The sequence below is a fragment of the Anarrhichthys ocellatus genome, unplaced genomic scaffold, assembly GCF_004355925.1.
Source record: "Anarrhichthys ocellatus isolate YVR2014 unplaced genomic scaffold, GSC_Weel_1.0 scaffold79, whole genome shotgun sequence".
NCBI classification, from domain to species: Eukaryota; Metazoa; Chordata; class Actinopteri; order Perciformes; family Anarhichadidae; genus Anarrhichthys; species Anarrhichthys ocellatus.
In genome coordinates this window covers 334966-357110 of record NW_022280109.1, presented here as the reverse complement: position 1 = coordinate 357110, position 22145 = coordinate 334966, and the positions used below count along the sequence as shown (strand labels likewise).

At 44.6% G+C, this 22145-nt stretch overlaps 2 protein-coding genes across 5 annotated transcripts in view; both read right to left on the bottom strand.

Annotated features, from left to right (window-relative positions):
• Window positions 1-425: 425 nt before the first annotated feature.
• pygmb (phosphorylase, glycogen, muscle b) lies at window positions 426-13761 on the bottom strand. Its single transcript, XM_031874229.1, has 20 exons — window positions 13408-13761; window positions 11125-11226; window positions 9734-9812; window positions 9522-9625; window positions 8298-8429; window positions 7672-7783; window positions 7494-7576; window positions 7058-7201; window positions 6756-6848; window positions 5687-5833; window positions 5132-5295; window positions 4866-4980; window positions 4607-4708; window positions 4375-4522; window positions 4231-4289; window positions 3462-3603; window positions 3094-3301; window positions 2170-2304; window positions 1864-1930; window positions 426-1478 (listed from the first exon to the last, which is right to left on the bottom strand). The coding sequence occupies exons 1-20, from the start codon at window positions 13648-13650 to the stop codon at window positions 1329-1331; spliced, it is 2529 nt and encodes an 842-aa protein (XP_031730089.1). The 5' UTR covers window positions 13651-13761; the 3' UTR covers window positions 426-1328.
• Window positions 13762-15148: 1387 nt separating this feature from the next.
• The window catches only part of sf1 (splicing factor 1), a 12896-nt gene continuing 5899 nt past the window's right edge, over window positions 15149-22145 (bottom strand). For 2 of the 4 annotated variants that reach the window (XM_031874230.1, XM_031874233.1), the window contains 9 exons: window positions 21240-21392; window positions 20248-20337; window positions 19960-20143; window positions 19756-19871; window positions 19519-19626; window positions 19233-19425; window positions 18934-19150; window positions 16771-16935; window positions 15149-16435 (listed from right to left, as the gene is read on the bottom strand). In XM_031874230.1, the coding sequence (XP_031730090.1) occupies window positions 16104-16435; window positions 16771-16935; window positions 18934-19150; window positions 19233-19425; window positions 19519-19626; window positions 19756-19871; window positions 19960-20143; window positions 20248-20337; window positions 21240-21392 (1558 nt within the window). In that variant the 3' untranslated portion in view covers window positions 15149-16103. Of the gene's footprint in view, window positions 16436-16770; window positions 16936-18370; window positions 19151-19232; window positions 19426-19518; window positions 19627-19755; window positions 19872-19959; window positions 20144-20247; window positions 20338-21239; window positions 21393-22145 lie in introns of those variants that run through there. The other 2 variants (XM_031874231.1, XM_031874232.1) reach the window with 2 other exon arrangements.

Below are 22145 nucleotides of genomic sequence, written 5' to 3'. Positions count from 1 at the left end.
GTATATTTAAATGATTAAAAAGCATACAGGCCTCTGCTGGTGGCCAGTAGAAAGTGTATCACTACCTTTAACTGTGGCATTTATTTATGGTTGTTCACAGCTCTCAGGCGTGTTGTCCTGGACTTCATCTTTCAGCCAACGGTGACATTTACCTCAACGTGCTTCATGGGACAGAAGGCTGCCATCAGTCAGAGTGTGAAACATCGAGAGTTGACGTCCCACGAAAGCTGTTGCAGAACAATCAGGTCCACTAACATCTAAAAGCACAGCGCAGGCCTTATGGTGCAGGCACAGCTTCAACATGGATCCAAGAGGCCCACATCATCATCTTCATTTTGGGGTCAGGAATGTGCAACAAACCGTTAACTTTACATGGACAACTTTGTGTCTGTGCTGCACTACAGAGGTGACTGAAACATCGGAGGTATTGATGTAGTTTTGTCATTTATTGACAAAGAAAAAGAAAAGCACTGGCTGCAAGGTTCAGCGTAGTGAGCAGTTGCTTCTGCAGGCAGCACCACAGTCAGTCAGACAGTAGCTGAAGCAGGACAGTATGTTACAGTACATCCATCGAGCGGATAGCCACAGTGCCATGGACTCACGTATGCTAAACACACACAACTACAGAATACACACATCTTCCGAAGGTTAATTCAGTCACTTTGGGTTTGTAGGCAGAGAAGGCTTCGTTATCTTCTAACACAGGTCACCTTTATGAAGAGAGTACAGCAGAATGAGACACAAACATGCTGAGGACATCGCAGCTGAACTGATGGGTCAGTACATCTGCATCACAGGGCTCCCCTGACCTCCACTTCTAATAACACACATATAAATGGATATACGCACATAACACCATGAAACACGAACCGGGCAGTCGGAGAGTTTTGTAATACGGAACATTAATTAAGAGTTATTCTATGGTATATATTGAGACACAGTCCAGTCACAGGGCTGCTACGAGGCCACAGCGTAGGTTAACCACCGAGCATCCCGTCCCTCTCCCATGGAAGACGTAGGCTGGTTCAGGACCAGAACAGTGCTAAAGGGTTATCGGCGGGTTTGCTGGGTTTTGGGAGCCACATAAGCTCAGATGTTGAAGGGAAATATAGTTTGAATTGTCGTTGGAATCACTGTTAAGTTAAAGATATAGTCTCCAATTTAGTTATAGGGTTTCTGGATGAGCCCACTTCAACACACACTACTGCAACATGAACTGGGAGTAATAGAGGTGGTCTAGGGATTAATGATGTAAAGAAATAATGCCACACTACACAGTGAAGAAGCTACAGTGCTTGGACCACATGGTGAGCTACAGTGAGGTGGTTTTAGCGAGGATCATCAGGAGCAGCGATCTTCTCCAAGCTGGGCTCCATGCCCCAGATCTCCCTGGCATACTGGGAGATGGTGCGGTCACTGGAGAATTTACCACAGCTGGCGATGTTGTGGATCACCATCTTGGTCCACTCTTTAGGGTCCTTTAGGGAGAGGAGGAGGAGTGAAGGGGTTACATTGTACAATAAGATGAAACTTTAATACCTGAAAAGAAAAATATATTGTACAATAAAATATAGTAGACAACAATAGTACCACACAATGTAGTACTGTATACCGACTCTGAATAAATCTAGGCTACATACAATATAAAATACAGTATATACATTAACATAACCAATAAACACTAGTATACACAGAGGGACAGTATCATATAGTAAAGTATAATATAACATTGCATATCTGATATTGAAATAAAGCTAAGAATTCAACAGAAGTTGAGACATATTGTATGAAGTTAAAACAACTAATAAAAGAAGTCATCGTGCTGTATTCCACTGCAGGACAAATGACTGGAGTCTTGCTGACCTTGTAGAGTGCGCTGACTTTCTCTTGACACTTGATGTAGGCCTCATAGTCTGCAAACACCTTGAACCTGCAGCACAGACGTACAGTTTACTACAGTTCTACTATAAATCAATACATTCAATACATTCATTTGGGACGTTAATGCTCCAAGCAAACAGGACAGTTTCACACCAGTGTCTTATAGCGTTAAAGTGCAACAGTCTCACTCTTTTGACAGTGATACATTGATGACACTGCGGACATAAAAGGTAGGCTGTGTGTCAGCAAGGCCTCGGTGCTGCTTCCTCAGCGTCAGTGTGCTCTAACCTGTCGTGGTGCATCAGCATGTTGACGAGGTCTTTGAAGAGGTCGGGCTGGCTGGGGCTGAAGAGGCCTCCAGATATCTGGTCCATTGCCTGCTTCAGCTCGGGGATACGGTTGTAGTACGACGAGGCATCATAGCTGAGGACAAAAGACATTCAACAAAAACACATGGGTGGATTATGAGACAATGGACCCAGACATGCAAAAGAGCCTACCACTTCTTCTACATAGGAGCAGGACACAGACTTTATAGTTGCTCAGCCTTTTTGTTGTCGTTCTGTGTCGCTTTGATGTTGTTACGCATCTTCCTATGGTTGTGTCTCTTTGTGATTGTTTTGGTGTTTGTGTGGTTATTTTTAGTTTGTGGTTGTTTTGCCCCTTTTTTAGGATAGTCGTTTTGTGTCTCTTTGTAGTTGTTGAGTCTGTCATCATTTTGAATCCATTTGTGTTTGTTTGCACCTTTTTGCAGTTGTTTTCTCCCTTTCTAGTCGCTTTGTGTCTCTTTGGGGTTGTAGGGCCTCTCTTTCTAGTCCCTTTGGGGTTGTAGGGCCTCTCTTTCTAGTCCATTTGTGTCCCTTTGGGGTTTTAGGGCCTCTCTTTCTAGTCTCTTTGGGGTTGTAGGGCCTCTCTTTGGGGTTGTAGGACCTCTCTTTGTAGTCTCTTTGTGTCTCCTTGGGGTTGTAGGGCCTCTCTTTCTAGTCACTTTGTGTCTCTTTTTAATTGTTGCATTTGTCTTTGTGGTCATTTTGAGTCTCTTCCTTCTTGTGTCTCAAAGAGTGACATTTTGTAAGAGAAGGCCGGGGGGGAGGTCTGCCACTTTGGGCCCGGTTCAGTAATTCATTCATGAACTTACATTTGAACAGGTATTACAGAACATGGGTGAATTTGATCCAAACATTATTTATACATTTTAATTATGACTCTCACCCCTTCTTGTCCATAGCCTTCACATCGGGCACCCTCATGCCGAAGATGAAGAGGTTCTCCTCTCCAGCTTCCTCCGCCATTTCCACGTTGGCTCCATCCATGGTGCCGATGGTGAGGGCTCCGTTCAGCATGAACTTCATGTTCCCGGTGCCAGAGGCCTCAGTACCTGCTGTGGAGATCTGCTCCGACAGGTCAGATGCAGGAATGACTGCGGACAGGAGATTCAGAATTCCAGTTTCTCTCTCTAACCAGGTTCAATTACACACACGAGTATACTGTATGTCCTTGACTTGCAGATTCTAAGCCCTTAATATGTTAGCAAAAAGGTCAGTGTCCAAATGAGTAAGATTACAAATCAACAGCTTTACCCTTCTCAGCCAGAGTGACCCGATAGTTCTCCAGGTAGATGACTTTGAGGCGATCTCCCACCACGGGGTCATCATTGACGATGTCTCCGATTGATGTGATCAGCTTGATGATCATCTTGGCCGTATGATAACCTGGAGCCGCCTGAAAACACAGAGGACACCATCTTGAGAAACACTAAATGAAACCAGTTTTTTACTGATTGGGATAAACTCTAATCAGTACAAAATAAGAGCTATATATCTATAATAATCATAACCACACAAGACTGAATTTATGGAATCACAAAACACTCATTTTAAGAAAATGTTTGAAATGTGTGTTTGTAAAAATATTAGCATTTGTGCAAACTTGGTACAATAATTAGCTAAATGGAAAGAGGCAATTAGAAAGCATGGAGTACAGCTTTCTGCACCCGTTTTAGTTTCCAAGACGAATTAGACGTAAGGTACATGGTACTAAATCAACATATACTAATACACATGTATATTGGTGACAGCCTCAGTCATATGTCTTCATCAAAGGGGGTGTAAGGGAGAGAGGGGAGAAACATATTTGAGGAATTGCTCCTTATGTATAAATATCTTTGAATACAAATATCTTGTAAAACAAATGTTGCATGTTTTTCTCTTTTAATGGAGCTAGATGAGCAGTTTTCCAGTCTTCCAGAAACAAAAGTCATCTTTGCAGTGGACACACAACACAAGCACATGGCAGTGTTCTGTCTCGACACAGAAAAACAAATGCAACGCAACACCGTCAGCCACTCACCTTCCCTCCGATCATGACGGTCCTGGGGGTCCAGGACTTGTTGGGTTCCTTCTTGATTCCTGATTAAAAACAAACAAAGTTTTTGCCTTCACTCTCAATCTAGATTTGTTTTCTAAGAAGCTGCCAGGAAGAGAAAGCACCCACGGTTGTACAGCGTGATGATGTGCAGGCAGTTGAGCAGCTGCCTCTTGTACTCGTGGATCCTCTTCACCTGGACATCAAACATGGAGTTAGGGTTGATCTTCACCTTGTATTGCTCCTCGAGGTGGGCAGCAAACTTCATCTTGTTCTCCTAAAAGTTGAGGTCGTACAGAGGGATGTGATCAGAAACAAAACATGAGAATCATCACCTTTCTTTAAGCATTTAAGCGCTCACTTGTTTGACTTTGGCAACATCCCGAATGAGGGAGTCATCGTCCACAAAGTCCAGAAGGTTCTTCAGCTGGTCGAGGTCACGGATGTAGTCCTCACCAATCCTCTAAACCAAACCATGACCACGTCAGCACATGTGGGACAAGTGGAACTGCAGTGTAAATATTGAATTCTGTGCTTTGGATGTCAGTCAGCTAATATTCTATATGCAAAGAATCAACATCCAGTCAGCATTGAGTCTGTATGAAGAAGAACAAACACACCTCTGCAATGACCTCAGCCAGGCCAGGGTTGCACATGACCAGCCAGCGCCTGGGTGTGATGCCATTGGTCTTGTTCTGAAACTTCTCAGGGTCTGCTTCGTAGAAATCCTTGAACCTGAGGAGGAGAGGAGCAACAACAAGGAGGACCTTAAGTTCTGGGGACATTATTAAGTTGGGTCTTGAAGAGTCACGTCAAACACAAACTCTACAGAAACGCTTTAGGAGTACGAGCCAGAAGAGAGATGAGGGTGAACTGCTTTCCCTACACGGTGTCTTTGATGATTTCGGAGTGGATGCGGGCCACTCCGTTGACAGCATGAGATCCCACAATGCACAGGTGGGCCATGTTGATTTTCTTGTCGTCCCCTTCCTCGACCAGGGACATTCGGCGCAGGCGGTCAAGATCTCCGGGGAAAAGCTTGGCAATGCGCTGGAGGGGTGAAGCAGAGAGACATGTGGAGGAGTGATGTCTACCTGAGCAGCATGAAGTCTCTCTGCTATGCTCCACTGGCACTGCGCTCATACAGCCATTACCACTGATCATGCAGACAGATGAGCAATAATACGGTAAAGAGAATGAAAAAGAAGAAATACTGTGGCCCTTATAATGGTCGAAATAAAGCCAGAATAACAGCTTTGGGTCTCGGGTCAGATTGGGGTCTCACATTTGGCAGTACTAGTATTCAAAGTAGTGCAGAACTCTCATACAGGGAGCACAGAGAGAAAAGCCTTGGGTGTAGGTAACATGGCAAAAAAGAACCTTTAGAAAAATCATCTAAATGCCTAAAATGCTCATAAATCCACGTCCAGCTCCCTCCTACCTCCAGGTGCCTGCTGTTGATCTCGTAGATGATCTCCAGGTGACGAGGCAGCAGGTTCTGGAAGAGGTCGACGGGCCAGCGCTCCAGGGCTTCAGGCAGGACGGTGTGGTTGGTGTAGGCACAGGTACGGACCACGATGTCCCAGGCCTGGACACAGAGGACAGGACCATCGAACATGATCACATGATCGCATCTTTCTCACACAACAACTGAAACTTTGACTAGAACATAATAATTTGTGTATTTTGACAAATACAACTTCATTAGTGTAGAAAATGACAGTCTTGTCTTGTGTACTCTAACAGTGATGTTGATAGTTGTTCAGTGTAGTGAGGAGAACATGCAAACTAGAAGCCACGTCTAGCTCAGGAATCGAAACCGGCATATATTCATTACTTATAAATGTTTAATTTAGCTTTAATGTGTTTAATGTTTCTACACTTCTTGACTCAATTGCTTCCCCTTCTTGTCTCATCTCACCAAATCTAAAGTATTTGCAATATTTTTTTAAGAATATTATTTATATTAAAATAGACATTTCTTTATATACTGTATATATATAAAAAAAAAAGAAGAAGACTATAATTCAGTCCATAAAAATGGAATTAGATGTAAGCAGATAAACTTGTAGTATCAGTGATGTAGCATTAAATTCATTACATTCCAGGGGATGAACACTATTTCTTTTGAACAACAAATTGGTGTGAAATCATAGAAATAAACAAAAGGAACCTCACTCTCTGATAAATAAAGAAATAATGGGTCAGCATTGTCTGACCGAGATCCTGTGTTCACACGAAATGGGCCGTGTCTAGATGGTTACCCTCCATCACTGATACTACAAGTTTACTTCACTACATTCTGTCAGTGTGCGTCATTCTGCTGCGTCATCGTTTCTGCAGCGTTGCAGGATGCAGAGAGACAGCAACACGAGTGACTACAGGACAATTCAGTTAAACTGCAGGAGTTACAGTTCTAGCCGGGGCGATCCAACAGCACCAGAGTGTGCACCCAAGTGAGTCATCTGACGTCTCTCTGTGTGTTGCTGCACTGCTGGAATGCCACATACCTTCGCCCAAGTCAGCTTCTCGACGTCCACCAGGATCCTCATCAGCTCGGGGATGGCCAAAGCAGGATGGGTGTCGTTCAGCTGAATGGCCACCTGCAGACAGAGAGAGAGAAAACAGTGTAGTGCCTTAAAGAGCAGAACACTGCATCCAAGCTGCACTACTGCCATCTGATTTAAAGATCATAATATGAATGCAATGAACATGGAGAGCAGTTCACACACCACTAAATACATTCACAGATTACTAGTTATGGTTCAGCCCTGCAGTCCTCATCTTGGAGATGATACGATGGATCTCTCACCTTGTCCGGCAGCGTAGAAAGGTCGAGTCGCACAAACTCGGTGGAGCCAAACTTGGAGGCTTTGAATCGCCGGATGATGTCCTGAAGAGTCGCTGCTACGACGAAGTACTCCTGCTTCAGACGCAGCTCCTTCCCTTCAAAGAACTGACGAACAATGACAACATGAAAAACTCATCTTTTAGAATACATGCAGAACCGAATTTTTTTATTCTAGAAAATGTTGTTCTGGAGAAAGAAATAGTCTGATTAGTTGAGTTAAAGCTCCACTTTGGTGCAATGGTCCTCTACAGCAAGCTGAAGACACAACATCAAAAATATTCCCAATTCTAAAAAAGATGTTACGGTTAATTTCACTCAACCGATAAAATGATTTCTAGAGCAACACAGATTTCCTGTGCAATGACCCTCTGACCCCCAGATAAAGGGGTCCACTCACGTTGTCGTTGGGGTAGAGGACCCTGGAGATGTTCTCAGCCAGGTTTCTGTCCAGCACGGCTTGAATGTAGCCGCCAACATTAACTGTGGGACATGGTTTACATTCATATTTAGTAGCTGCTGATCTGTTTACATGATATTAATGATGATTCCTCAGCAGTACAGATGACAATACTCACAGTCCTTGAGGTTAAAGTCACAGGGGGCCTTAGCAGACCACAACCTCATGGTGTTGACGATGTTGTTTCTGTAGCCGGGGATCGGGGTGTCATAAGGAAGAGCCAGAACCACCTGAATCAAAGTTAAAATAGATATTTAACACACTGGTTATTGTTCCATTAGTCTCTCTTTAAACGTATGACGGCGTGATCTTGCCCTGCTGTTAACTTAGTAGTTTGTTTCTTAGAACTGATGACTATGAATGTAGTTTATTTAAACCCAGTAGTATAAGTAAAATGCTGCCCCCTATCTGTCTGGAGTATGTTGCCAGATATCACACACTGCACCTTTAATGTGTTACCTGTGAGATTAGTTTGTTCAATGTCCAGCTCACTACATATCTTGGTCACTATTCTTAAACAACCAAATTCAAAAAGATTGTTGTTGATTTTTCTTTTCGTTACAAAATGAAACCAGGAAACTCATAATTATTGTTCATCATCATCATATTTATTAATGATTGTATTAAATCTGGCCAAAGTACCTCATCAGTCCCATGGTAAATATGTAATCGATAGCATAATATTACACGAGAGGTGAAGACCAAAGTGTTGCTAAAGGTCAATTCTGGAGTCCGTTCCTATACCTGTGTGTCGACCCACTTCACTCCTTCCTCCGTGTGCTCCACTCGTCCGTAGAAGTGGACCGGGCGCATGTACTCCGGGCGAGCCTTCTCCCAGGGGTTCCCGTAACGCAGCCAGTCGTCAGCTTCCTCCACCTGTGGAAACAACGTTCTGGGGTATTAATTTGATGTGCTTATGAACACACAGCACACAAAAGGCTGCCATTTCATCTGGTACAAAACTAGTTCTTAGGGTCCATCCAACAAAATGTTTGTGGGGTAAAGATGGTCATTTAAAAAAGGATTTCTGCTTCTTTCAGTCAACCTTTCAGCCTTAACTTTAGTGTGACGTTCTGTAAACTACCATCACCGATATGTCTCGGTTTAGTGAAAGCCAAACCATTTCTTGCACTCAATCTTAGGGTAAAGAGTGCAGCTACTCTATTTGGGGCGGCTGTGGCTCACTGGGTAGAGAGGGTCGTCCAGCAACCGCAAGGTCGGCGGTTCGATGCCGAAGTGTCCCTGAGCAAGACACTGAACCCCTACCTGCTCCCTGGGCGCCTCTCAGCAGCCCACTGCTCCCAATAAGCTAGGGATGGGTTAAATGCAGAGGACAAATTTCGTATATGTATAAGACAATAAAAAAAACTTAAACTTATTGTGGGCTCATGTTTGGTGTTTTATCGGACACCGCATGGACACAGCTGAAAAAGAGGAAGTTCAGAGGACTTCCTCTTTTCTGTTGAAAAAATATTAAAGTGTCATTCTGATATGGAGGATACAAGCTCCCATCATAACAAATAATTAATGAAGAAAGTTGTGATCAAATGATCAAATAAATGTGCAGGTTAATTTGAAAATAAATAAATATGCACATTAATAAAAGGCAAACAAATGCATATATAAAAAGCTAAATTCATAAATTAGAAAATAAATGAATGCAAAAATAAAAAATGTGTTAAATAAATAAAGAATTTATTCTTCCATTTCTTTGCATATTTATACATTTTCAAATGACCCTGCGCATGTATTTGATGATACATTTCTATTCTATATTATAAAATGTATGCATTTCTTTAGATGTTTATTTATTTGTTTTTATAATGCCAGCTTTCGTCCTCCATATGCTGAAGAAAAGTTCAGCTTAAAACTGAAACCTGTAAAGAAATGACCATCCAGGTATAGTGAGGTTTAACATAAGCGGTAAGGATACGTTGACAGTACATAAACACCATCAGGTGAACCTACCTGCCAGCCCTCGACTATTTTCTGATTGAAGATGCCGAACTCGTAGCGGATGCCGTATCCATAAGCAGCCAGACCCAGAGAGGCCATGGAGTCCAGGAAGCAAGCTGAGGAAACAACATGGAGGGGTGGGGTGGTGTCCGTTTGAGACAAGGCTGCCTGCAGCACTAAACATCAGTCTGTCAGCAGCCAATTAGGAGGCAGCAAGAACTCACCGGCGAGGCGACCCAGACCACCGTTGCCTAGACCTGCATCTTCCTCCATGTCCTGCAGCTCCTCCATGTCCAGACCCAGCTGAAGGAGGACACATCAACATGCTGTCACTGCTGTAAACACGTCCATCGGTCGTCCACGTTACCACCAGTGGACATTTGACCGGTCCTTGTCTTTCCTTTATGCATCCTGTAGCCATCGCTGCTACTCACAGCCATAAAATTTCACTTTGTTTATTATTTATTTCCATGACGACATCATCAGGGTTATTTATTTCAGCTTGGGCTTTGACAAATCTATAACAGAGAGCCTGTGTTATAAACTGCAAACCCAACTCTATTAAAGTGCAACAATCAATCCCCGGAGTAACCAAGTACCAAGGGTTAGGGTAAATCCCGATCCGGCCCCGACGCTCTCACACTGATTAGATATCAGCTGCCCTTTACCCATGGATCAGTCAATTACATTTTATAGGACATGTTGATTGTGTCTGGAATGTTCTGCATTTACAGTCGGCTACATGTATATAGCCATAAGTATGAGGACACGCCTCTCAGTTCCAGTTAAGGGGAAATATTAAGACTACAGGATATAATAATTCAGACTATGGGGTTCTTCTGACTTTGTGTTAACAGCTGGTTTGGCTCGTTCCTGTTTCAACATGACAATGCCTCCGTCTCATAGACTGTATAGAAGAAGTGGACGTAGTCGTCTTGACGGCAACCATTGGTTTGTGGACTGCAGTTTTGAAGCCTTGAGTTTGCCATTTTGTCTGCAGCCTTCTTGCTTTTTGCAAACAGTGAACGGAAGTGACCATAATTGGACTGCTGAGGAGTGAGGCTGTGGTCGACACGCCGTATACGGCTCTGGTAACGACCTGTCAATCACCGTGTAGCCCCGCCCTAAAGCATCCCCTGCTTTATGGTCTGTTTGACTCTAAATGGACCATAATGTACTAAATGAACATCATGCTGTATTGAAGAAGACTTGAAACTAGAGATTGAGAACATAAACTCATGTTTACAATGTTTACTGAGGTAATAAATCAAGAGAGAAGTAGAGTCATTTTCTCATAGACTTCTATACAACCAGAGGAGTCGCCCCCTGGTGGAAAATAGAGAGAATGCAGCTTTAACACACTTTGGCATTGGCTTCACTTTCGCCTGCCTGGAACACCGACTCACTCAAGGTCAAGGTCGGACCTCACTCGTGTCTGAATGGGAGCAAATTCGTGCTGCCAGGTCGCAACGTCAGGTGGGAAACTGGAACCAAAAAATGTGGAGGCGTGATGTTTGGGTGTCCATGCACTTTGTTCAGGTGTCCAATTACTTTTGGGCTGTGTAGTTCAATATAATTTTTTAACCCCTGCCTCAAAGCGGATCCTTTGCCTCACCTGGTACGTGGCTTCATCGCAGGCGTTCTCCAAGGCCAGGTTCACCATGGTGTTCTGCAAAGTGCGACCCATGTAGAACTCCAGGGACAGGTAGTAGACGCGCTGCAGGAAAACAGAGAAAAGCAACCTGTGAATGCCAAGCTGCATTACATTTACTCCCAATATTACTTTAAATAAATATCTAAAAACCAGACAAATATATACCTTTCCATCTGAAATTTGACAGGATGAAAGAACTCACTAAATAGAGCACTACAAGTCTCCACAAATTCTCAGGATACTAATAATAAAACACACGTGACCCATTAGGTGTCCCTCATGGCCCCTGTATCACCGGTAAAACACAACAGTTACTGTCAGAGGCAACAACAGCAGAGCTATTACTGGCAGCTCCTCCAACAATATCTCTGTCCCTTCACAGAGAATCAAACCAGGGCCCTCAGTGACACCGCTCAGCGTCTCCTCACAGCTCTGTGAAAGGTAACACACACGTACCGATGAAGGCCGACCAAATGAAATAGAGACGAGGCTTCCAACCGTGTGAGGACGTGTGCAACATTTCTGGCAGTGTGTCATGTGACACACTGCCACACTTCTGATCCTGCTGCTGATTGATGGTGAGGGTCGTACAAAGAATGCAGACATGGGAGAAAAGCTCTAGTGAGTATTTGGATTGGTGATGGAAATTGTGGCTTTTTGAAAGGAGCTTCATCTGATGGCTCCCTTCAAAAAGAATGGCCTGTTGGTCTTTTCAAGTCACAGGCAACAGCACCACAAAACTTTAATTTTCACGTGAACAGTGAAGCTGTTCTCATCAGCTGAAGCTTATTCTCTGCACCAGTCGACAAGCAATTCTGCTCCTCTGCCTGTTTGTCTGTGATCGTGAGTCTGCGCTTGTGTGTGGTGGCGCTGCAGATCTTAGGGCAGGCAGTGAAATTTGGGCACAACGGTAAAAAGAACAGCTCTCATGTACGACTCTGTTCCCTTCATTTGTACCAAAGAGACGTTCAAGAGATTTGGGTCATTCTCGAACATCACATCACTGATTTCTGGCAGCAGGACGTTGTATGCGAGTCAAAATCAAGTACAGTGCGTGTGTTCATGGGGATGAAGGAACATGTCACCCAGTGCATCAGTGAGGCTCATTGATGACAGAGGAAGAAGACGCATCTTTGTAATGGGATTTGTCACCAGACTTACCGCTAAAATGTGTGTTCTTCCTCTTAAAAGGTCCCATTAACTTTCTGTACCAGATTGTTTCTACCTGCGATTGAAGCTTTATGATGTTCATGCAGAGCGAAATATTCAAAGCCAAGACTCAATGTTTCTTTTATGGAAACATGCTGGACGTCTTGCACAACCACTTTTAACAACTTTTCCCATATTTAGCCATATTTCAAATCTTTAGGATGTCCACTGGAATCTAAAATAAGTTATGTGAAGCAACCTGGCTGCACAAGCTGAGGGTGTGAGGATGGACCAGCCAGAGGACCAGCAGAGCAGGATGACGGAGTCAGGATGAGTGGTGTAGTTTAAGCCAGACACTCGCCCTCCAGCAGATCCCTGGCTGCCATCACACAGTGCAGCAGACAGTGCAGCAGACAGTGCAGCAGGGCTTTGCATAATTTATTGTACCGGTGACGGCCCTTTAAATCCTCTATAGAGCCTCCTGTTCCAGTAACACTGAGGCGCTGAGTGCTGAGTACTTTGCAAGGTGTTGATCCAAGGTTTTCATGTGTCTTTTTATTTTTTATTTTTAACTGTGTGGCCATTTTGTGATGCGCAGTGTGTGGTGGTGGTGATGGAGGGCGTTACGTAATACTGTACATATTTCAACAACCAGTTGATTCTCCTAATCCCACACAGTGCCAGTGCAGCATAAGACCAGTATTTGGACACATTTGAAAGCATCGTCCTGAACGGCGCGCAGCAGTTCAGATCAAGGTTACCGAGGCTGATGCAGCTGCACGCGCAGAAAATTATGTAACAGGCAGCCCGGATGGAGGAAACGTCAGTGTGGAAAGAACTCCACGCGCTCTGCTCGCACACTTTAACTCGGTTTCAATGCACGATGTTTAGACAAAGCTGCCGGAACATTACTATAAATGGATATAAACAGCAAATCAGCCAAAGAGCGCGCGCGCACACTATACACATAAATACACCCGTGCACGCGCGCGAGGTGATTAGTTGCGATCGCTGCAGCACCGAGCATCCCCTCCCACTGCTCCCCGGTCAGCCGTGTGTGTACGTGTGGAACTGCGGCATCGTTTCGCTGCTTACTTTGGGGTCTTTCTCATAATAGTGCTGCTGCGTCCGGATCCAGCGGCCCACCAGGTAGTCCCGGACCGTGTTGGCCAGGGCGAAGTAGTAGTCCCGTTTGGTGGCCACATTTCGGTCTTTCACCAGGGTGAAGTGGAGGTGCCTGTTGAAATTAGTTTTCAGGTCCGAGACGTTTTCCACCCCGGCGAGCCCCCGAACCGAGATCTGCTTCCTCTTGTCCTGGTCTGTCAGCGGCTTGGCCATGCTTGCTAGCAGTTTGCGTCTAGTTTTGCTGAATGTCAAGTTAAATGTCACCCGGCAGCCCGCCCACTTCGCTTCCGTCTCTCCTCTGAACAGACAGCCGGTGGGATGTGACGGTCCAGCCTACTATATATGTGTTACGTACTCACGTCAAGATGGACTGAAGAAAAGAAGCCTATTCCGGTCCACAGTTTCAAAATAAAACCCGAATTTGCGTCAGCTAACGAACACACGTTGGATTTGCAAGTGCGTCACACGCCATTGTAACATGTTCCCCCCCCCCCCATTGAAAGAAGCTAAGCGGAGTGACGTTAGTTTAAGCTTAAATTGTTGCTGTATCGAGCAAAAACAATCCGCAGGAGCCAAGGCCGGCATTGTTTCCTGCAGTAACTGTTCTCACATCCTCTTCCCCCTGAGTTCAGTAAAGTACTCCCTTTGACAGTTACTGACATACGGAGCTAATGAGAGCTATAGAAGCAAAAGGAGGGAGGAAAATGCTAGGTGGACATGTCATTCGTGTTTAAATTAAATGTGACAAGTCGACCAGGTGAAAGTAGAAATATACCAACTTGGAAAAGGAGTCAGGAATGTCATTGTTGACCTTGAACACTAGTTTTATCAGGGGGAAATCGTATTCAAAGTGAATTTACTATAACTTTGCAGGGTATTCAAACAAGACAAAAAGTCTGATTTACACTAAAAATAGTAACTCAAGGTCCACTTACTAGCTTTTTCTGGGGCTTTAACCATATCTCACAGACTCACTCAGTGGAGTTTTCTCGGTCGTCATCAAGTGACCATCGGTCACCATTTGGTCGTGATGAGGTTGAATGTAAAAGTCGTAAAAGATTTTAACATGGCCGTCCCATGACCACTGAGCAAATGCCATCTGCTGAAGAAGACCATGGGATGTAATTGACAGCTGTAGGAAATGTAAGTGTACCTTGAGTTATGTTTTAGTCAAACTAAGTCATGTGACAACTGAGCCAGCAACTCCATTTCATGAAAACCATGAGATGCAGTTGAAAGCTCCAAAAAAAAAAAAAGAAAACACTAGCAAGTGGACCTTGAGGAATATATTTTCTCCCATTACTTCTTCCCAAGCTATTGAAATGACATCTTAGAATTGAAAATACTCAATGTATTGGTATTTGTCACCAAAACTTTGAAATAACTGCATTTAGATATAAAGTAAGGACAACATCGCTGCTCTCTAAGTATTTGAACATAAAGCCGACACTTCTATAACGGCCATATAAAATCCAGCTGGGAATGTCCGTGGTAGGGGGACAACTGTACAGACTGTTTAATCAGGTCTCTGAGTGCAGACTTCCTGGAGAGTTTGTGAGGCGGCGGACACCCATGACAAACCCAGGTTATGCAACACATTTGAATGAGGCAGCCAACAAAGCCTTGTTTGAAAAAAACAAACTCTTGGCAAGCATTGAGACACAGAGGGCCTCTAACCATGAAAGGAGAAACCAGTCCGGACTCAAAGACAAAAAGGTGAAATGGATCAGTTTAATGCAAAACCAAGCAAGATTTCAACAGATTTTCATTCAGGCTAGCGCCATGACACAACCGACTGATTCCAGAAACAGTAAAACTAACAATTCGAGGGACAAAACTGATATTTTTGTCCTTGCAGAAGCAACACAAACACTGCACACAGCGTCTTAGAGCAGAAAGAGATGCAGAAAAACAAAAATAGATCAGATTCTCAGCATTCAAGTAGTGCCGGGGGGCAGAAGATGGCAGCTCGCAGCATCCAATTCCACTTTTTCAAACTCAATGTCACAACTGAGACGCAGGCAAGTAACAAAAGAACAAAGAAAACAATTAAAACCCTGGGAATCTCTGGAAAACAATCGGAGACAGTACTACAAAAAGGTTTTCAGACAGAACTAAGATACAATTCACATCTCGTTAATACAAAAATATTAATCTTATTCAACTCAAAGTCAACATGGGGAACATGACAGGAGTATAAATTTGTGAATGAGAAGTTCATAATGGATCATGCAAGTTAAGCTTCAATATATTAAATCCAATAATAGTCGAGCGTTACAGTCTGAATTGGACCTTTGAAGCGGCGAGACTGTGGAGCAGAAACTAAACCTCCGGGTGGCTATTTGAGCAGTTTATTTGGTTTACAAGTGATGTGACAAACTACGGGAGCGATGCACAACATGAGGCCGAGAGCAACAGTGTTTGTGTGCACACAAGGAGCTTTGTGTCAACACAAACTTTAAAAACAGGAAAAACAACTCATTTACTAAAGTTACGTAACTTTACAAATTGAACTAACACAACCTTTCATTGTTTCACAGACGTCTCCACCATATCAAGGATCAATAAAAAATAAAGCACTGGTTATATCTTATTCTGTGATCACACCTCCACAATGTGCTGCAGGGTGGAAACTCTTGTGGGAGGACTATTCTTCCGGGGAAGGGTTAATTCTGGGGTGGAGGCGGTGGGGGGGCAGGGGGCATACCGAAGGGGGGCATGCCCGGTACCCCCATCCCCATCATGGTGACAAAGTTGGAAGGGTCCATGGGTGGGGGGGGTGGCGGCGGGGCATACATCATGCCAGTTGAGCCTGGAGGTGGTGGAGGGGGGGGGGGAGGGGCACCCGGGGGCAGCGGGGGCTGGACGCCGGGGGGAGGCGGCACCATGGATGGGGCACCCATGGGTGGGGGGGGCTGGGCTCCAGAGGCCGCAGTCTGCTGGGGCTGCTGCCATGGAGGCAGGGTGCCGGTGCCAGGGCTGGATGTGGTGGTGGCATCTGTGAGGGGGGGGGGGGGGGGGGGGGGGGTTAACTCTTTACTGTCATCACAACATTCACATTGTCAGCTCACACTACAACACCACATGAGTAGTACTGATATATGTGGCTCCATTGTTACAGATACAGTCATGTCTGCCATCATGACACGTTCATGCTTCCACAGAAGGGATCTTCTGATGACAGCGGGCCTTCTGTAGGCTTGTAGTTAAAGTAAAAATGAATCGAGTAGGGTCTAAATAGTTTGTAGCATCTCACACAACGTCCTCGACACAGAACTGTGTATATTGAAAAGAAAATGACGGAATGGTTTCAAATTGTTTTGAGTGTCTTACTCTGTTGCCAGGGTAGCGGTGCACTGGTTGCCATGCTGCTGCTGGGAGGGGGAGGAGGAGCCTGCTGTTGCCAAGGTGGCAGTGGTCCAGAGGGGGGAGGAGGTGGCTGGTTGCTGGGGGGAGGAGGTGGAGGCGGCATCATGCCCATTGGAGGTGGCAGCAGACCTACAAGGAAACCAAAATACAAACAGGTTGGTTTTGTTGCAGAATTCAATTTGATTATGATTCATAATAAACGCTGAAGTAGAGGCGGTGTGATTTTAATAATATGTGAATCCTTTTGGAACATGTATGCGGGTCATTTTTACCACCAGCACAGTAATAATTACAGCCAAAATACAGGGTTCATACACATTTTGACCAATGGATTTCCATGACTTTAAACCAAATTTCCATGACCAAACATTTTGTGAAATCTCGGTGTATACATGAAAAAGTGAGAAAATGTATTTAAACTACCAATGAGTATTCCAAAGCATACAGTATACCTTAAATGACACAATCGAATGAGACAGTTTGATTAAAAGAATAAACATTTATAAATATACTCTGGTTGACAGGCATTCATAACACTGGCTTTAGTAGGTAGTAGCATCCAGCGAGTGCACATGTTGCTTTCCCTTTTGTAGTGGAAAGTTTTCATTGAACCCTGTTACTGTATGGCTTGATATTAACTAACACCGTTACTGTACAGCTGTTAGAATTGTGGCCTATCGTCTATTTGCAATTAATATGCATTCAATCCAGTTCAATTATTTAAATGAAAATGATAATCTACTCTGACTAAAGTACCTTATCAAGAGTAAAATAATAGCTGTGATCTATACACACCTCTGCATTAGCAACCTGCTGAAATGAAGGTACAGGCTCCTTAACCCTCATTACTTCAGGGTTCTTGAGAGCAACGTGGGACTGTTGGTCCACTGGCTGTGGTCATCACAGTGACCAGTGTGAACAGTGTGATGAGAGGGCATGTGAGCCCTTGTTGCTGTAGTTCATCTCCTTAGAGCAGAGGCTGCATGTAGCATAGCCTGTCTTATCAATGTATTTAAAACACTGACAGCAGGAAGCTGCACTCACATCTGTTTAGACCTCCACCTTCATCCAGGCCCAGCTCCACCTTCATCCAGGCCCAGCTCCACCTTCATCCAGGCCCAGCTCCACCTTCATCCAGGCCCAGCTCCACTCACAGCTCAGCCCTGCGTCAAGCTGCGCTACAACCAGCCTCCTCTTCCTGAAGCTCTTTGACCTCATCACCTCATCAGTATCATCCTCATTCTACTTTGAGTTAAAACAAACAACCTGCAACCAGATGCGCCGGTGTCCCGGTTTAACGTTAATGAGTGGCCGCGTGAACTGAACCGGAACACGGGGGGGTGGGGGTGGCCTGCTACTGCATGTTTCATTGCGTTACGTTTTTTTCCCTCCTGAATCGCGATAACGACGAACGTTAACAGTCGACAATGTTCCGATTGCAGTGGATGTTAACTTAACCCAGCAAGTCTGAACGGTAACGGAACATAACGGAACTCAACCTTTTCTCCTCGTCTCACTCCAATCTGAGAAACGCCAGCTGGCAACTCAACGTAAATGAACGACATGAAAATATGAATATAACACATTTCCATGACTTTCCCAAAACTTTTGGGATTTTTTTTTTTTTTTTTCAAGCAGGTTATTTCCAGGCATGGAAATAACGATTTTAAAATTCCATGACTTTTCCAGGTTTTCCATGACCGTACAAACCCTGAAAATAAGGTCCTGTTTCTCTGTGAACTGGCTGGTCCTTCTGGAACTCAAGTCCTACCAGCAGCGACGTCGTATTTAAAAGCATATCTTTTAAAAATCAACTCACTGTCAAATGTGTATTCATATCTAATAGATGGCCTAATTGAATGGTCTGCTGTAATGTCAGCAAAGTGTATTATTCTCTTTTGAGTCCCATGGTTTAGACAATATTTGTTTACATTTTTGGCAAAGTGGCACCATTAGAAGTAGTTTCCCATCTGCGAGTTCAGACTGCACTCAGAATACGTCACACAGTATCTTGGCCTCATGTCTCTCTCAGGGCCTCCTCTTCAACACCCAAGGCCCCTGAGGAGCACAGTGACCATCCGTTTCCCCACCTCCTGTAATGTTAACCCGTAAAACGTCAGCTCTTACCCATGGGGTGTCCGTGAGTGTGCCCCTGGCCCATGGGAGGAGGAGGGGGCTGCATCCAGGGGGGTGGCAGGCCGTTGGGGTTGGGGGGCATAGGGGGGCCTCCCATGTTGGGCATTGGGGGTGGGTAGCTGTGGGGTCCTCCACCAGGTGCTCCGTGCATGCCATGGTAGTTCCTGCTCTCAGTCGGACCGGAATTCATCCAAGGAGGCCGGTTCTGCTGCACACAGTCACTGGTTTAGGACTCTCTTCTACACACTGGTATGATGATGAGGATGGAATCATGAGTGTTGCCAACTTACCTGTTGCTGGTTATTATTAAGTCCTGAGGACCGCTGCCCTCCTCCCTGGCTGCTGGAGTGTCCTCCCCCTGATGTGGGGACCGGAGCCTCCCCGAGCTCGGCCATCAGAGACAGGTACTCCTTATCCATACGAGCCTTGTCCTGGGCTGACTGGGGAGGCTCGCCGCCTGTCGCTCTGTGGGCAGCGAATGAGCTGCACAAAGCAAAACAGCAACCGCTGTTACAAACAGATTGATGACACTACATGAATACATATACATTTGTGACTGGCTCCACTGATGGTCACCTGGTGTATTTGCAGTCGGAGGAGATGTGGCCTGCTCCGCCGCACTTGGTACAGAGGGTGGTGTTGGTGATGCTGCGTGGCTCAGAGTTTTGCCAAGGACGAAGGATCCTACAGAGACAAACGGGCACATTGGGTATTCAGCGGTGCTCTGTAGTTTAAACTGAACATCTCCAGGGGCCATACATTCCCCACCAATGATCCATCACACTGAACTTTGCATAAAACTCCACCACTGACCTGTTGTCGTCTTCCCTCAGTGTGCCGTTGAGTCTGGCGAGCTCCCTCAGCTGCATCTTCCGTAGGTCGTTCTGATCCTCGGGAGTCTCAATGCCTTGCTTCAGAATGTTGCGAATCTGTGGACATAAATTTGTCAGCATGAAGGTCATTTAGGAGCTGAGCAAACGGGCAACGTCCACTAGGAGCCTGATGAGGGGATCTAACCTGCTCCACGGCTTTCTTGACGTTCTCCATTGTGTTGGCGGTGACCAGCGCGTGCAGAGGCTCGTCTTCCCCCGGCAGCATCTGTCCGTCCTTTCGGCCTACCTTCCCCTCCTTCACAGAACCTTTACCCCGGATCATGATCTTGGCGCAGCACTCCTTCTCGATGTTCTTCAGCGTATTACCACTGGTAAAACCAAAAAGGGAACAAAAAGCGACACGCTAAGCTCACCCTCGACTGTACTGGCAGTGACAAAAGGCAACATGATAGTAATATTTCATCTCGTTTACCGTGGCCCGATTAACAGACCGACAAAGTTGATTTCGGGGTATTCGTCTTGGGGGATCATAACTTTGTCGTTGACTCTGGTGGCTGGAGGTCTGCGGGAAAGAAAGACAAGAAAAACATTGAGAAGGAGCATTGATCACCTTTTGAAGATTTGTGTTTCAGCTTTATTTTTTAGGATACGTCAATTAACCCTCTGAACCGCGAAACCTGCCAGCGGGATTGAAAAGCATGTTTTCTTTGAACAATTGCCAAAACTACAGCGTTTATCCTAGCCAGAAGTTGTAAAAACCTTCATTACCAGATTGTCATAGTTCCTACGGTCCTTTAACACATCAGTCAGAAAGAGCAACCAAAACAAAGCTCACAATTTTTTTTTATATTTCATCAAAAACATTATATTCTACATGCCTCAGTTAAAATCTCTCTACAAATAAACATTTTGTTTATCCAGATCCTGTAAAAAGCATTAACTTCTGCGCAACTAGGAAGTGTTGGTTATATAGATTCCATTGTTTTCCATTATTTATAAAAGACGTTATCAAAGAAATTTAACTTGCGTTTTTTCTTTATTAAGATTTATGGCATTGTAACTGTGTTACACTGCACAAAAGACATTTCTGAGATCTCTCCACTTCTAGCGATGATTGTGCTGTTTCCATAGAGGAGCAGGACTTTATATTACAGTAAGAATGAGGCCACAGAGGGAAGAATGTGACAGGAGCAAAAACACAGCTTAGAGTTCAGAGGGTTAAAGGCTGGAGACGGGCATAGTATCATTCTTTGTGCTGTTTAGTAAGACAAAATGCAGATATACTTTATGATTTCTATAAATCACATTCAACTCCATCCAAATGGTAGAACTTCAGACTATTACCATCATTTCGCAGCTTGCATGGACAAAGTTGCCCAGACAACTATAACAGCCACTGGTCACGACGCTGAACATATTAACACAGACTGGGCCTATAGACAAAAACAAGTAAAGAAATCCTACTTGTAGTCGGCAGGAGGCTTGAAGTCCGGGTTGAGTCCAACCATCTCGGTGATGAGGGAGTGGCGCTCCTCCTCGATCTTCTTTCGTGTGCGATACTCGCGGGTGTTCAACCTCTTGCCCTCGCTGTTGTAGATGGGCTCCGGAGAGGGAGACCTGAAAATGACAAAAGACAGGAAAGACATCATCGATACCTTTCTAGAAGTGGAGCTCTGCCAATAACAAACACACAGGCTCCCTACAGCTAACTCAGTCTTTAGGAATTTCAGATCTTCATTAGGAATTTTACTGACATGCCTTAGAAAGAATGTTAATAAAAAGGAACAGTTTTAGAAATTTGGATCTACTGAGATAGACTCTCAGATAGACTATGCGACTCATGGCCAGTGCAAGAGCAAACTCAAAACCAAAAGAAAAGGATGTAGGAACTCTGCACTGACGTTTCAACGCCTAGAGTCCATTCTTTTATACAATTCAGGATAAAAAGGGGGGCAACCAAAGCTGTATAGTGGTAATTAACCCAATACACTGGAGGGGCATCAACCACAAAGAGGAAAAAACAACCACACAGCCATAACTAAACCTGCATACAGGATTGTTGGCCTACAAGACAGGAAAGTTGGGAGGTAAGAAAAGGAAACCAAAGCAAAATTCGCAATCCTAAGCAGAAACGCTGGCTTTGAGAGTTGCTTGGTGTTGGCGTGGCGGAAGAGGTCCGTACCTCCCCTTGGATGCTGAAAACCTGTGTTGCTGCGTTAAGGAGGCTCTGTGCTTGAAAAAGGGTTAGGTGGATGTGGGGTAATTTGGGTTAGAGAAAAGGAATTAAGATTAGATATCCACCTTTTCCTATGCTCTCCCATCAGAGAGCCACATGTGACGTGAAGAGTGAGATTATATATATATATATAT

Bases quoted from the DNA above. Each gene is read 5' to 3' on its own strand.
- pygmb (XM_031874229.1), bottom strand. From the start codon at position 13,650: ATGGCCAAGCCGCTGACAGACCAGGACAAGAGGAAGCAGATCTCGGTT. The intron at 7,784-8,297 runs GTATAGGAACGG...ACTTTGATTCAG, and splicing joins TGAAGTGGGTCGACACACAG to GTGGTTCTGGCTCTTCCTTA. The intron at 3,604-4,230 runs GTGAGTGGCTGA...CTGTGTTTTCAG, and splicing joins CCGTCATGATCGGAGGGAAG to GCGGCTCCAGGTTATCATAC.